At 37.2% G+C, this 15,006-nt stretch overlaps 3 protein-coding genes across 3 annotated transcripts; 2 read left to right on the top strand and 1 right to left on the bottom strand.

The window, feature by feature from the left end:
* The first annotated feature begins 439 nt into the window (after nt 1-439).
* On the top strand, nt 440-9,672 carry LOC116178062 (serine/threonine-protein kinase ATR-like). Its single transcript, XM_031497345.1, has 17 exons — nt 440-1,012; nt 1,283-1,963; nt 2,530-3,501; nt 3,552-3,784; nt 4,062-4,440; nt 4,484-4,627; nt 4,672-4,842; nt 4,893-5,130; nt 5,350-5,597; nt 5,643-5,813; nt 5,866-6,068; nt 6,927-7,703; nt 7,754-7,963; nt 8,489-8,718; nt 8,765-9,076; nt 9,127-9,368; nt 9,418-9,672. The coding sequence occupies exons 1-17, from the start codon at nt 491-493 to the stop codon at nt 9,592-9,594; spliced, it is 5,910 nt and encodes a 1,969-aa protein (XP_031353205.1). The 5' UTR covers nt 440-490; the 3' UTR covers nt 9,595-9,672.
* A 163-nt stretch (nt 9,673-9,835) lies between these two features.
* On the bottom strand, nt 9,836-11,330 carry LOC116178063 (GTPase Era, mitochondrial-like). Its single transcript, XM_031497346.1, has 5 exons — nt 10,753-11,330; nt 10,531-10,705; nt 10,322-10,484; nt 10,078-10,278; nt 9,836-10,033 (listed from the first exon to the last, which is right to left on the bottom strand). The coding sequence occupies exons 1-5, from the start codon at nt 11,076-11,078 to the stop codon at nt 9,849-9,851; spliced, it is 1,050 nt and encodes a 349-aa protein (XP_031353206.1). The 5' UTR covers nt 11,079-11,330; the 3' UTR covers nt 9,836-9,848.
* Nucleotides 11,331-11,409: 79 nt separating this feature from the next.
* Nucleotides 11,410-12,000, top strand: LOC116178064 (RNA polymerase II transcriptional coactivator-like). Its single transcript, XM_031497347.1, has 2 exons — nt 11,410-11,590; nt 11,647-12,000. Exons 1-2 carry the CDS (start codon nt 11,525-11,527, stop codon nt 11,887-11,889), a joined length of 309 nt encoding a protein of 102 aa, XP_031353207.1. The 5' UTR covers nt 11,410-11,524; the 3' UTR covers nt 11,890-12,000.
* The last annotated feature ends 3,006 nt before the right edge of the window (nt 12,001-15,006 follow it).

Here is a 15,006-nt window from a genome sequence, read left to right as displayed (position 1 = left end):
ATATCCAACTCACATGTTATTGCTATTTATGTTGTTTGTTATTGTTACTGACGTGTCCTATACATTTTTATATGTCCACAGGAAATAAAGATTATTATTATTATTATTATTACATAGATCTCTCTGAGATAGTGTCAATAAAAAGCACTTTTTGGGAGCGTCCTCAAGTGGTAGGTTTCAATCTAAAATTAATTCGAGTTAGGGGATGCTGCAGGTAATAATAATATGCTTGTATGTTCAAATTGGTTTTTCTTTCGTATTGGCCAACGCACTTCGTATTAGGGGTTCAATATAACTTCATGGATGAGATTGTTTATGAACTGTTCGCAAAAATGAAAATTATTGGCAATTATAACCTTTTTAAATTTTGGATTCTACAGTAATGATCGATGTTAGATCACTTTTTATTAAATCATAAGATGTACCCAAGTTCTCCTATAAATATGCGAATGTTTTTCAGGTAGTAAGGAATGTGCTGCGTTACCCTACGATGTTCAATGGAAGAGACGAATGGATTACGGACGTACTGGTTCCTGCTTTGGAAACTTTATCGCCCCAGTTACTACCCATCGCAATTGAGGTCGGAGGTGAAATAATCTGCCAGTCAAGTTCTCAATTCGTTCATTTCATCTCAAGTGTTAACGACGAGACTGTGTTCGAAGTATGTTGTTTGTCCTGCAGAAAAGAGTATTATAACGTAAATGAGAAGTACGAACTCGAGACTATATTAGAAAAAAGTGCGAAATCGCAAATGGCGTATGCTGTTAGTAAACCGGTACACGGAAATTGTGAAACAGTATTTAGATTGCTGAAACATATCTTGAAGCACTGTGCCAGTAACGATTCCAATGTAAAAATATCTATAATTAAGACTATGCACAGTTTTACTCACTTATTGCCATTTTATGATGTTAGTGGCATGTCATGTTGGTTCAAATTTGCGGATGATCGAGACGTGATGGTTAGAAGAGAATTTTCTAAAGTGGTGAAAGTCATATTCGTTGCCATTTCGGTAAGTGTTTGTTTTTTGATTTATTTTTATTGCATCAATTATGCTGATGAGATAACCATGCAAGTTACATCCTCCTGAGAGCGATTTAAGCTCAGAAATACTGAATGCAGTAATTAATTTTGTAAACTGCGCAAATCAAAGCCATTTCTTTGTTTTGTAGTAGGTTTACGCAATCGACATCAACTATTTCAAAGCATAGACTGGCATAGATGTCTGTACCACAAATTTTGTTGATCTTTTAGCATTTGCTTCTTTTCTTTTCTATTTCAGGAAAGCAAAGTCATATCAAATGAGGACAAAAATGAAATGTTTAAGACTTGTTTCTTGGAATTGCAAAAGTACTCCGAACAATCTGTACACAAATCGAATTACGAGCTACAAGAAACTCTATTGACCACCATAAGTGAATTGTCCAAGCTGTCATTGCCCATAACCACACGTTACGTGTCGCAGATCTTACTGTACTTTATTATGTATCCGACTTCGAAACATTACTTAATTGCGTTGAATATATTCATGGAAATGGCTCATCTGCAGAACACAACTACCGCTTTAATCTACGCACAGCACCGTCAGCAACTGTGCAGTAACATCATGAAAATTTGCGCTATTAATTTGGCCGTCATAGGTTACAGTCTATCAACGTCACTAGAAAGAATATCGACAGTTCTCGGCTTTTATGGTCCCAAAGATTTTGTTATGAAGGAAAGTCGTTCGCTGTTACCCGTCCTGATCTCAATGATAGTCATCATGCCTCAGGTCGAAAGGCTCGTAGAGGAGTTCGCCAAGTTGGAAGAAATGAGCGTGAAGGACTTATTGATCAGCAAATATGGGAATATTTTCCTACACATATTTCTGAACGAGACTGAAGACATGTTCAAACGGTTGATGAGGTACATTGAGGAGAAGACCGGATGTAGTGGCAGAACATTACGGAAGAAAGATCTCTTGGTAAGTGTAAGCTTGAATGGGATTGATATCAAAAGAAAACGTTTTAAAAATGCCATTTTGTGGCATTCCATCCTACAATATTAGAACCTCATAAAAAGAAAAACCCCGGACCAAATCCTATGAACTTTTAGTATGTTGCCATTGAACCTTTCCGAATCCACATTGGCTACAGTGAAAGTTGTGTGAACCAGAAGAATACATTCTAGTCCCCTTTGAAACAAAAACTGCGTTTGGTTCCAAATTGGCTTACAAAAAAAGAACGATACGTTTGCGCCGCATTACATTTCGAAAAGTATGATGCGCACAAGCAGCCACAAAATTGAAATTTTGGAAATAAAATTGTCACGTGATAGCAAAGGATCAATTAAACATACCTACTAAAATTGGATATGTAGTTGGTCAGGTGGGTTTCAATTTATGAGGCTCATTTGAGACAAGCCCCAATAAAATCCGTCAAATGGTTATTTTGTTATTATCAAACTCAAATCTGCATACTTCCGTCATTGACAGTAGTTGAATTGGGAGCGAGGAGTCGATCTTAGTTGTAGCATTAATGTAAATTGCAGGTTATTTTAAGCGATCTGTTGCTAAACTTCCACGAATATCGAGACCGAGTGCTAGTAGGCCTACGTATTTTGGCGACTGACGATTCCGACGGCCCCCCAATCGGCATCAACCGAATTCCCGAATATTTGCAACCGAAACTTTTAGGCGTCCTCGGTAATTTCGACATGAAATTGGTTTTGCTTCGTTATTTGGATGTCGAGAAGGTTCTGTTGAGCCTCGCCGAGCTCGTGACCTTTATGGGACCGAAGTACATTACGCCTTTGCGTTTTAAAATTTTTGCCATGTTGAAGACGGCTTTGAATTCGAACGAGGTTAGCGGCCAGCTGCATTGCGACGTGTGGGAGGCTTTCCTCAAAAGTTGCGAAATTGAATCGCTCGGCCCGCAGTTGGCGTCAATTTTCGTGTTTCTGATACCTCTACTAGAAAATCAACCGAAAGTTACGGCGATATTTCGATATCTAATCATAGAAAAGGAGGCCTACGTTAAGGACTATATTTGTGACTTGTTTTTCTTGCTGGAAGGCACTGTAGGTGGTGATATTTGCGTTGTTATCGAGAAATACTTAAAGCGTGTGCAAGGCTTACCGTTTCGAGAACATTTGAGCGCATTTTTAAAATATTTAAATCACGAAACTGTCGAAATTCGAGTGCACGGTTTGAAGTACATCAAACGGCTATTGGAAACCAACAGAGAAGAGTTAGATCGGATGATATTGGGTTACAATGGTATCGATCCAATCATTGTTAGTCTTTTGGACGTACTCATGCTCGCTTGCCGCGACAAAGAGGACCTTATCAAGTTGGCTTGCGGCGAGTGTCTTGGGGAGCTGGGCGCAATCGAACCTAGTCACTTACCGAGGCAGTACAAAACTGAAACACAGTCATTTATTTTTTTCATCACAGAGGATAGTTTTATTGTTAGCGCTTTAAATGAATTAACTCGAGCTTTGCAAGCGGAAAAGAACACGCGGGTAAGTCGTAGAGGATTAAAAGCGCCACTTAATCATTCTTTTGCTTAAAGAAAATGGACCGTTTTGCGTTGGCAATACAAGAAGCTTTGAAATATTATGAAATATCTCCTGACCCGAGCAGTCGCAAACACAAACTTTGGATGGATTTCCCTGATAGTCAAAAAGAACTTATGCTGCCAATGTTATCTTCACGTTATACGTTGCTGCAACCAAAACAAAAAATTCCGGTTTCGCCAATATACGGATCCAAGTATGGTTCAACTTACGATCTATGGATTTCTAAGTAAGCTTGTTAAGAATCACTCGGTATTAAAAATGCACGAGAGAAATTGCTGAACAGTTCCTAAGCCGATCGCGAGATGGAACACTTTCAACGCCCTACGAATTGTAATTAAGCAGTAAACTTGCCGATGTCGCTTTTGAAGGTTCTCTGGCATACTTTGTTTGTTTAGAGTAGAGTCACATGTTTAACATGAACTTTTGAGCAAATGCTCTCTAGATACCACTTACATTTCGTTGTCTGTTCCACAAATTAATATTGTTTTTCCCACTCCCACTAGTTGGACAAGTAATTTAACTTTGGAAATGAAGGTGGACGAACGATCCGTGGTGCAGGTATGTTTGCCAAGTTTGCACCAAGACCATAATACCTTAATGGTCTTCCTACCACATATCCTATTGCACGCATTGTTAGATGGTAGTCAGGCGTCTCATGACGATATTTTCGCCGAGTTCACGGCGGTAATCGATACTTACACCAATAGAGAGGCCAGCGTGCCGATAGCGTCTTTACCTAGCGGCACACCTATCTCGAGCAATACTGTTTCGCCGGAAGAAAAGGTTGTATTCGTTCTTTTGGATTTTTTGGATCGTTGGATTAGGGAATGGACATGGAAAGGGCCGAAATCTGCCAACGAAGAAGAATGTCGAATAATTAAGGTACTTACGCGTCTTTGACTTTGAATAAAATTAATTTTTTTAGTCATTTTTAACTCGTTTTTGCAAGCTGAAGTTGGCTCGCTCAAATTGCCGATGTGGGGAGTATGCTAGGGCGCTGATGTACTTCGAGGAGTACATTAGTGAGCACTCTGACCAACTGAAAAATCATCTGCCACTCTTTACCGAGGTATTACTACAGTTTTAATATCAGCAGTTAATTAATGATTCTAGCTTTACGCTCAACTGGACGAACCAGATGGTGTAGAAGGAGTAACCACAATTCATGATAAAGAACCGCCCATTGAACAAAAATTGTTGGCATTAGAAGTGTCTGGAAAATTAACTGATGCAATAGCTCACTACGAACAGATACCCGCACCGCTCAAATTGCATCACCTACAAGTACATTTTTGTAAACTAGAAAGTTAAATGTTATTAATTTCGGATTGCAGTGTTTGGTACAATGCTATTTAGATTTGGAGAACGTACACGCGGCGCTAAATTACGTCCGCGGGTATGTGCATTCGTATCCGACTTACAATAAAAATGTGTTATTAGAAATGCAAGCCGAACCTCTCCTACGTTTAGGACGCTATTCAGACCTAGATGAGTTACTTAAAAAGCCGGAAATGCGATGTAATCACAGTTGGAGCTTAGAAGTGGGGAGATCACTGTTGTATCTTCAAGATGGTAGGCCTAATTATTCTCAGGTCTTGTTGTGCAACATAAATATTTTATCAGACAACATAAAATTTATTGTACTACTCTTATTGATTCTTTAGAACATTCTCGACCAGTTGCATCATATTCTGCTTACTTTAGAATAATCCACATTAATAGACTCATTTTCATTTCTGATTGAACAAACCAAAGAATTAATCAATTGTAAATTTGTGTCTTTCATTGCAGGCAAAATGGATGAGTTTAATAACATTTTAAACTCGTTATCAATTTCGCAAGTAGACGCTTTAGGTGCGGCCAGCTTAAAACAAGGTGCATATCAACATGGCTACATGTACGCGGCACGTTTGCATACAATAACGGAGTTAAAGCAAATAGGAAACATGATAAAAGAACTGCTATTAAGACCAAACGATCACAAAGTGTGTGAATCTGTCCTTAAGAAATTGATGGTGGAATGGGAGTTACGATTAAAGGTATAACGGCATTTAATTATCCACAATAGCGCGATTTATTTCTAGATCGTTCACCAATCTCGAAAAATCCAAGAATCTATCTTAAGTTTGAGACGGGTGGGAATTCTTCAAGCGAAAACCATTTTAAGGGATAGAGTACCAAACTCTTTAAATTTGCTCAATTCAATTTTGGGCGAATCTTGGTTACGCAGCGCTACCATCGCAAGGGCGTCCGGTGTAAGTGTCTAAAGCTTTTCGATGATCGAATGCGGCAGTCTAAAACTTGCAGGTTCACCAGCAAGCGTTTACTTACACATTGAAAGCGGACGACTACTCACCACCACGCTTATTTCTTGAAAAAGCTCAGCTGCACTGGATGAGAGAGGAGCACCAACAAGCTTTGAGTGTCTTACGAAAGGGGGTTGAGAGATTAATTCCGGATGCGATAGGAACCCCATCATTCTCCTGCGGCAACAATGATTTGGACATAAAGTAAATATATTTATTTATTTCAAATTATACAATTATACAATACAGTAATGGTTATTTGCATAAAAGTCAAGATAACTTTGGGGCCAAGTACTTTAATTTCCGAGTCTAGTAGTGGCATTTTACTGACGAGTTTTGTGTGTAATTTTACCCGAAATGAAAATATAATAATATAAGTCTATAAACAATTTAAAATTTTAGTTATAAGTGAGAAAAATCATAAATAAAATATAAACAAGTAAAGGTAAACAACTAAAGAGTATACTACACAGGCAGGTACACAGATTGGGTATTTTATCTGTGGGCAGGTACATTGACAAAAAACACTTTTTTCTAATCATGATGTAACATTCCATTACATCATGTTTTTTTTAATTCGTAAACTGCATTTTGTCTACACTACTTGACATCATCTTTCTGAATCAAAACCACATTGATGAAATTAAAAAAATTGTCAATAGCTTCCCTATTTTTGTCTTTAGAACAATATGACATACTTTCACTTAGTGAGGATATTCTATACATTAGAAAATAGTGCGTTTTTGTCGATATTTTGAGATTACGACTGTCCATTGTTTTTCGGTTTTCACCATTGCAATCGGGATAAAGGTAACCTACTTTTCGTGCATTTTTGACCATACCATTTCTGATTTTACAAACATTTTCCCAAAATTGACTCAAATATGGCGCACCCGAAGCGAGGGATGAAAAAATCTTTAAGGGTATACCGTTGTTAAAACTTACTAATTTGATGTATAATAATTAAAGGTACTGTCTGGATTACAACTGGAAAAGATGCCTTCCATAACTAGATCAAGTTAACTAATAGAACAACCTTAGTTTTCACTTTGCTTCTTGCAGGAAAATTTCGGCAGAAGCAAAATTACTGATTGCCTCCTACAACGATTCAGTGTCAAACGTCGACGCTCACGTGAATAAACAGCACTACAAAGACGCGGTCGACAATTTCAATCAATGGGAAAAGAGTCTAGTGTGCCTTGCGCAGTATTACGACCGCCTTTCTCAATCGTTACCTGACAGCGAGAGGGAGAAGGAAGAAGGTGACATGAAAGTGCTCATGATTAATTACTTCGGAAGATCGCTGCTTTACGGTAGCGAGTACGTCTATCAGTCCATGCCGCGAATGCTTAGCATTTGGTTCGACTATGGCACGGGCGTCTCCAACTTGGCGAGTGGAATTACGGTCAGCAAATCCGGGGGAATTGGAAAGATGGAACGCGAAAATACCCTTACCCAGATGACGAACCTAATCGATACGTTCCTCGAGAGGTTACCCTCTTATATATTCTTAACGGCATTTTCACAGATTGTGTCGAGAATATGCCACCCACAGAAGCAAGTGTCAATTGAGCTAAGAAATATTATTGTCAAATTAGTTTTGCAATATCCTCAACAAACTCTGTGGATGTTAATATCGATGATAAAATCGAGGTGTGCGATCCGATTGAAGAGGTGCACCGAAATTTTGAAAGAAGTACGCTCCAAGTCGTCCAACATGGGCAGACTGATAGGAGACTTTACTAAATTGGCAGAGAAATTAATCGAACTGTGTAACAAGGAGATACCTGACAATATTCGAGTCGCCTCAGTAGGTTCCGTATTGCAGTCACTGCCAAGGTAACTATAGGCATCAGCGTCATTGCTTTGGTAAGTCGAAATTGTTGCAGAATGTTGAGCAATAGTGACTTCAGTGAGATAATGATACCGACACAGAAATTTCGAAAACTTATCTTACCGAATCCGGATTTTCAAAGCAGTCAGCATAATCCCTTTCCAAATCGATACGTTCATATTGTGGGAATTGAGGACAAATTTACAATATTGGAAAGTATGCAGCATCCCAGGAAAATCACCTTTAGGGGATCAGATGGGAATAAGTAAGTATTATGATATTTCAGAGTTTTGCAAAATTGAAACAAAAATGAACGCTTACAATAATTAAAAACCAAAATTTGATATCATTTTTTTTTAAAGTAGAGAGAATGGTGACGTATGCTTTTGTTCAAGCCACTTTTAAGGGGAATATTTTTTATTGATTGATTATTTGCTTAAATATTCCCTATTGGGGAATTTAATCAGGAAAAAATTATAAGTACCATTTTTTTAATGACCACATGTAAGAGAAGATGGAGAAATACCTATATAGGAACATTTTCTTAAAGTTTCTTGATTTTTGCGATAGTACTGTTATAATTGTGGAGAAAATTCTGTTTTGGAATGCATGTTTCGTCCCCTAACGAAGATTGTACCTACGCTTTTGCTTCTTGCCATTCTTGTTGGACAGAAGTCATTTGAAAAGGCTAACTAAAGCTCTAAATTACTATCACATAAATGTGCTTACTAGTTTTTCTGTGTGCTGAGAAATTCATATGCATATAAAAACATTCCACGTCCACCCACAGGTACACCCAACTTTTGAAACCAAAGGATGATCTCCGAAAGGACTTCCGTCTAATGGAATTCAACGACGTCGTAAATCAAATGCTATCAAGAGACCCTGACTGCAGACAAAGGCGATTGCACATTCGGCTGTATTCGGTCGTACCATTAAACGAAGAGTGTGGAATATTGGAGTGGATACATAATTTGGTCGGATTACGTCCCGTTTTGCAAGATTTGTACAAACAGAGAGGTAGGGTTTGTTCATAACCATGCAGTTGTTAACGAAAGGCACTTAGGTTTAGGTATGAGCGGAAGAGACATAAAGAACGTTATCTGCAATCAAAACGATTCGTTGGCAAAGAAAAGGGACGTGTTTACTAAATGTTTACTGCCAAGAAATCCACCGATTTTCAAAGAATGGTTCAGGAAAACGTTTCCCGATGCGCAGAGCTGGTTAACCGCGCGAACGGCTTACATACATACGACTGCGGCAATATCGATGGTCGGCTATGTATTGGGATTGGGAGATCGTCATGGTGAAAATATTTCCTTTGATTCCACCTGTGGTGATACGGTTCATGTCGATTTTAATTGTCTGTTTAATAAAGGTAGTTTTGTACTACCCAAAATCGATTTTAATGTACCTTCCACCATTTAGGGGAAACATTCCAGTGGCCGGAACGTGTACCCTTCAGACTTACACATAATATGGTTGCAGCGATGGGTCCCTTAGGTGTGGAGGGAATGTTTCGCAAATCGTGCGCCTGTACACTGACAGTTCTTCGAGCACACACAAACACGTTAATGTCAATCGTAGCACCGTTCGTCTATGACCCTTTAGTGTCATGGTCGCGAAGGGCAGTGCCTAATATGAATGTTGGGGAGCAACCGAACCTACAGGTATGTACTAAACAGTCAGTTAAGTGAATAAAACAATACGTGTGTGCAGGCCGTTGAACACTTGGCAAACATTGAAGAGCGACTTAAGGGTATAATAAAATCAAAGCGTAAGTCGACCATTTCAATACCGTTGTCAGTTGATGGGCAGACTAATATTTTAATTCAAGAAGCCATGAGCATCGATAATTTATGCCAAATGTATATTGGATGGGGAGCCTACCTGTAATGTTATAAGCGTATAAGAGTTATTTTTTGTTTTAATTTTGTAAGAGTTACTTTTTTTTATTAAAATTACTTTTCATGATCCTGCCTAACTGGTTACACGATTAAGATAAATTGCATTTATCAATGTGCAGGAATAACGTGTGCAACACCACTTGCTCATTATTACAAATGTGTGATTGCCATATCCAACTCATGCAAGTTGGCCTCTCAAAGAAATAGTTTTCAAAAAAGAAACTAAACTATTTAGTATAAGTACTAATTTATTTTCTTTTCTTTTGACTCTAACACAATACGTATTCTAACAAAATGTTGAAATACACTTTGCAAATTCCTTTGTGTACTCTCCGTAATTTGCCTCAGCCTCCCATCACCTAGCCCCGCCACTAACTTGGCAACACGGTCAGATACACATTTAATAATAACCACGGTGTTAATTATACCTAAAATAAAAACCTATTATCTACTACATGTGATCTCAACATACCATCATTGACTTCGTACAATTCTATTTGTGGTTTCATTTGGTAGGGAATTTCCTGAGGTAGAAAATCGAGCAAGGTCGCCTTGACTGTATTTTCTATGATTTTCTCAGGTGACTGATCAGTAAACATTTCCTCCGGATATAGCCATTTACCAGGTTTTGCCGCTCTTATGAGATACTGCTTGAGTTCATTCAAACCGGTACCTGCAAAAATTGATATTTCTTAACCCTTGGGAAAATCTAGTACCTGTTAATGCAGACACCATGAAAATGTCTTTAAAGTTGGGCCATCCCTTTTTTTCTATATCCAGAGGTTCTTCATTTTTGCCGATCGGTTTTCCAGCAAGCGAGTTGTGTGTTAATAGACGAACAATGTCGAGGAGTTTACGTTTTGATTTTAAAACGTCGACCTATAGTGATAGAAATGAGGTTATGTCGATCATAATGTGTGCATACCTTGTTAAGTACTAGAAAGCTTTCCTTGTTTTGGTGCTGTTCAAGTAGCCGCAGAATTTTAATATCGAGTGTATTGCGTGTCCAAGAATTACTGACGTCGTGGATGACACTGATCAAATCACACTGCTGAAGAGATATGTTGCTGTCCTTAATGAAGGAATTTTCCAAATTGTGCCTGCAACCTCGTATTTAAAATCCGGTGAATTCAGTTGGCGCACCTACCTTCTACGCACATTGTTATTTACCAGGCCCGGAGTATCGAGGAAGACAATTTGAGTGTTTCCATGTGTAAATATTGCAGATGCCTTGGTACGAGTTGTGTGCACCTTGGAAGACGTGGGGCAAACTTTACGGTCCATTAAATAGTTGATGAAAGTGCTTTTACCAGCATTTGGCATCCCTATTACCGCAACTTTCACAAGTGATTGCGATTCATGCGAATTTTCGTGCTCTTTGTAAGCACTATTTTGTAATGTGTTGCATTTTCGTATAATTTCTTTGGATATATATAGACGAAAATGGATTTTACTTAATTTAAAACAGTTCATTGTGTATTTGTTACGTATAGGTTATATTTTGTAGTCCATGTAGTGTAGTGTAGGTTTATTGAACTAACAGTTCGAAGCATATGAACTACCAGTATTTGAAGAACCAAATTGCATTTAGTAAAATTTTTCACGGTGCATTGCGTAATGTAATACTATTGTTTTTTAAATAAACAAAGGTAATACGCAGTAACAACAACAGAGATTTAATTCCCGTTTTTCTATTACTTTAAATAGTTTAAACAAGAACTAAATTAACATTTATACAATGTAAACGGAGAAACAGGTTACGTTTATACGCATACTGGAATATAATTGGGGACAAATTTCACCATAAAAACTAAAAAGAAAAACCCTAAAGAAATACGTTATCGTACGTTTTTGCCGGTATATACCTGCATCAATTCACCATTTTGCATTAGGAAATTTGCGAAATTCAATAGTCGAAAATGCCGAAAAATAAGCCGATTAAGAAGCAAAGCGAATCTTCAGATTCCGACTCTGGCCCTGAAGATGTAAGTTTTAACGGTTTCCACATTCTAACCTTGTCAATTCCTATTACAAATTTTAGAGAGGCCCCGCAAAGAAACAGAAGGTCGCATCCTCGGAAGAGAACTCGTGGTCGTTAGGCAAAAATCGTTTCGTTAAATTGACGGAGTTTAAAGGAAAGTGGTATGTTAATATCCGGGAGTTTTACGATGCTGATGGTGAGTTAAAACCCGGCAAGAAGGGCATCATGCTCACTATGGAGCAGTGGCATAAATTTAAGGAGATTGTACCCGAACTTGAGGAAGCTGTTAAGAGGAATGTGTAAATTAATTAATGTAAAGGTTTTGATCAGAATTACGTTTTGTTTTTCTTGTATGTAAGGTCTTATTTCTTAATGTATTTAGAAAATTATAAATAAATGGTCCTTTATTGAATATGGGAGTGTGTTTGATTTCATGGAGGTCTGCGTCTCATTTATGTAGACATTAGAACATACGATTATAGGATTATAGACTTATAGAGTAATAAGTGTTCTGTTACTGGCATTCTTTCCTGGCGAGAGTCGAGACTAATATTTTGTTAAACCTTGGCAATTTATTGTTCAAAAATTCTGGTGGCGATTATCTTTTTGTGCATTTTCACATAAAAATTGTTTTCTAATGAAGAGAACTCGATTAACTACCCACCCCCAGCCCAGAGGTTCGTGTTATTTTAAATGCAGCATATTTTCAAAACAATTGTAACGTTATAACATCTATCGCCAGATGTCGCGCTATTACAAGTTTGGGATTAAATTAAATATTTTAAATTTGGTCAATTTTTGTTATCAAAAACGCTCATATTCATTCGTATTCGTACGCTTGGTGCGGATAAACATAATCTAAGAGATGATGTGGAATTTATGTAATTGCGTATTCCGAAATCTTAATTATAACTTTTGATTGAGAAGTCTGATCGAAAAAGTACGAATTGTTTTGGATTCTACGCACCAAAATTAATAAGAAAAAGTGTTTTCCCAAGAAATTTTGGTGTAGTCGATTTTTGGCAAAAAAGGAAGGTAATACACTGCCTTTTTTTGAGGCCCGCAAAAAAAATTGTCTCAGATCGACCCGGAAAAAAAATTTTCTTATAGACTGTGGCCTGTAGAATCCATAATTTCAAACAGTTCCAAGATTGGGCTACTATTTCAAAAGGTACAGCCCTTTATACTTGAACTTGAAAGATCCACACGAATATACAGATTACTGCTTTCATAGAAGCAGGGCTGCTTTCTTGGCTAACGAAGGTGCCGATTTTTTTTGTCTGTTAAAAGGCATGGTGGATTTAGATCTTCAGCATTTACGGAAGGTGAGCTATCCAAAACAAGATACAGGTAGCACAAATTTTAATTTCTGCGACAGGCCCATGCGATGGAACCCGCATAACTATATATCGTTCCTACGTACGACGTTTCGAATCAGTGTTTGAGTAATACAGTTAGTAATGAACTTTTTTAGTAATAAACGCATAAAAAATTTCTTTATGGTACAAGCTTCGACACCATAACGAACCAAATAGCGAAAAAAGTAGAACAATAGCTCTTAAGATAAAGAACTAGTAGCGTCTCAAGGAAGGAGCGTACGGACGGACGGACAAAGTGGCCACAATAGCGCGTTTTTTTATTTTTGTGGAAATGCGCTAAAAAACGCCAAAATGAAAGTGGCACAAAGGAATTTTACGAATGAGCGCTGTGCATTTTATTGGATTATTGTAAATTGCTGTTGTAAACAAATACCTACTCATACAATGTAATGCGTGCGACTTCTTCCTGTAAAATTATAAATAGGAGAACGGAGAAGGCAAATGCGTCTGACAAATTCAACCATTACACATTATTCCGCCAGCTATGAAAATCAGCAGGTGTAAAATTGATGTTAGAGCGTCTCTGAAAATAAAATAAACAGAAGAGTCGATCAGGATAGCACACTTTCGCCCAAGTGTGTGATCTGACATTTACGATGCTTTCTACGTTGTGTTATTTTGAAAAGTGTATATAGACATCTTACTTTTCCCAGTATCCATTACTGTAACGAGCGTCAAAGTTTTACCTTAAGCCATATTGTCGACTGTACGAGTCCCTTTTGTTTGAGGTTTGAATCAGAGCTGGGCAGTATTCGATTTTGTAAATACTTTTTAGTATTCAAATCCTTTAAAGTATCAAATACTTTGTAATTAAATACTTTTATGGAAGCAGTATTTGTATTTGTAACTCAAATACTTTCACAAATATTTAGTAAGTATTCGAATACTTCGCAAGTTATTTGAATACTTTGAGAAGTATTCGAATACTTCGCATAGGATTTGAATACTTAACCTTCCTTTTTTTTACCAAAAATCGACTAGAAACCAATTTCCTCCAATTTGCCCAAAAAAGAGCAGTGTATTGCCTTCCTTTTTTACCAAAAATCGACTACACCAAAATTTCTCGGGAAAACACTTTTTCTTATTAATTTTGATGCGTAGAATCCAAAACAATACTTTTTCGATCAGACTTCTCAATCAAAAGTTAGAGAAACATAAAACATACACTTTTAATTCTTGAGTTAAGTGTTTGGCCAATATGTTGCACAAAATAATTTTGAATTTAATTGAAAGGGATTCATCTCGATTAATCTCATTTTAGAATGCTAATTTTTTCGATTTGGGTCCCTTTTCTACTGAACTGGAAGCAATAGCAATCGAATAACCATTTTACAGCAAACACTATTACACCCATTTTCTTGCATACGGCTTCGATAATTTTTCTGCTAAAGTTGTCGACGTATCTATCGAAAATTAAAAATTTCACTAATTGAAGTGCCCCTTGTTCTCCAATATCGATCGCTGTCGGTTGGAGGTTAAATTTTAAACTTATCTATAGAGAAACATCAGTTCGATTATATCGGAAGAACTTTATATTAATATAAATTTGCTGCTAGTTTTATTAAAGACTCCATAAACTTAGGACATGCAATTTTTCATAGCTGTTTTATGAGAGTTTTACGTTTGCAATCTTTGGAACTTCAATTTTCTCAAAGAAAAACGATAAAAGAGAATGCACAAGCATGTACTGCAGTACAAGCGAAATAGTTTTGGGAAGCTTGTTATACAACACCGAACTTGGAGGCATTTTGCTTTCTTTGCACCTTTGCTATTAGAAATTGGAAAAAGCATGTAGGTACCTACAGTTATTTGTAGAGAGTGTTTTATCGCAAAAACGAGAACAGTGCAAGGCTTGCAACAATCCACAATTATTGCGCGCTATTTACTGAAAAGAGATTTGTTTCATATTTATTCAGTGATTAAATATGCAGGTATGAATGACATAAAAAATTTCGCAAACTTAAAGTAGACGGAAATTTATTAATTAAGGGTTGTTTAAATGTTGGTTACAGATTATTTAAACATAATCTAACAAATAATC

This window comes from Photinus pyralis, unplaced genomic scaffold, assembly GCF_008802855.1.
Source record: "Photinus pyralis isolate 1611_PpyrPB1 unplaced genomic scaffold, Ppyr1.3 Ppyr1.4_LG8, whole genome shotgun sequence".
NCBI classification, from domain to species: domain Eukaryota; kingdom Metazoa; phylum Arthropoda; class Insecta; order Coleoptera; family Lampyridae; genus Photinus; species Photinus pyralis.
The sequence above is the reverse complement of the archived record's forward strand: the minus strand, read 5'-3'. Positions and strand labels throughout refer to the sequence as shown.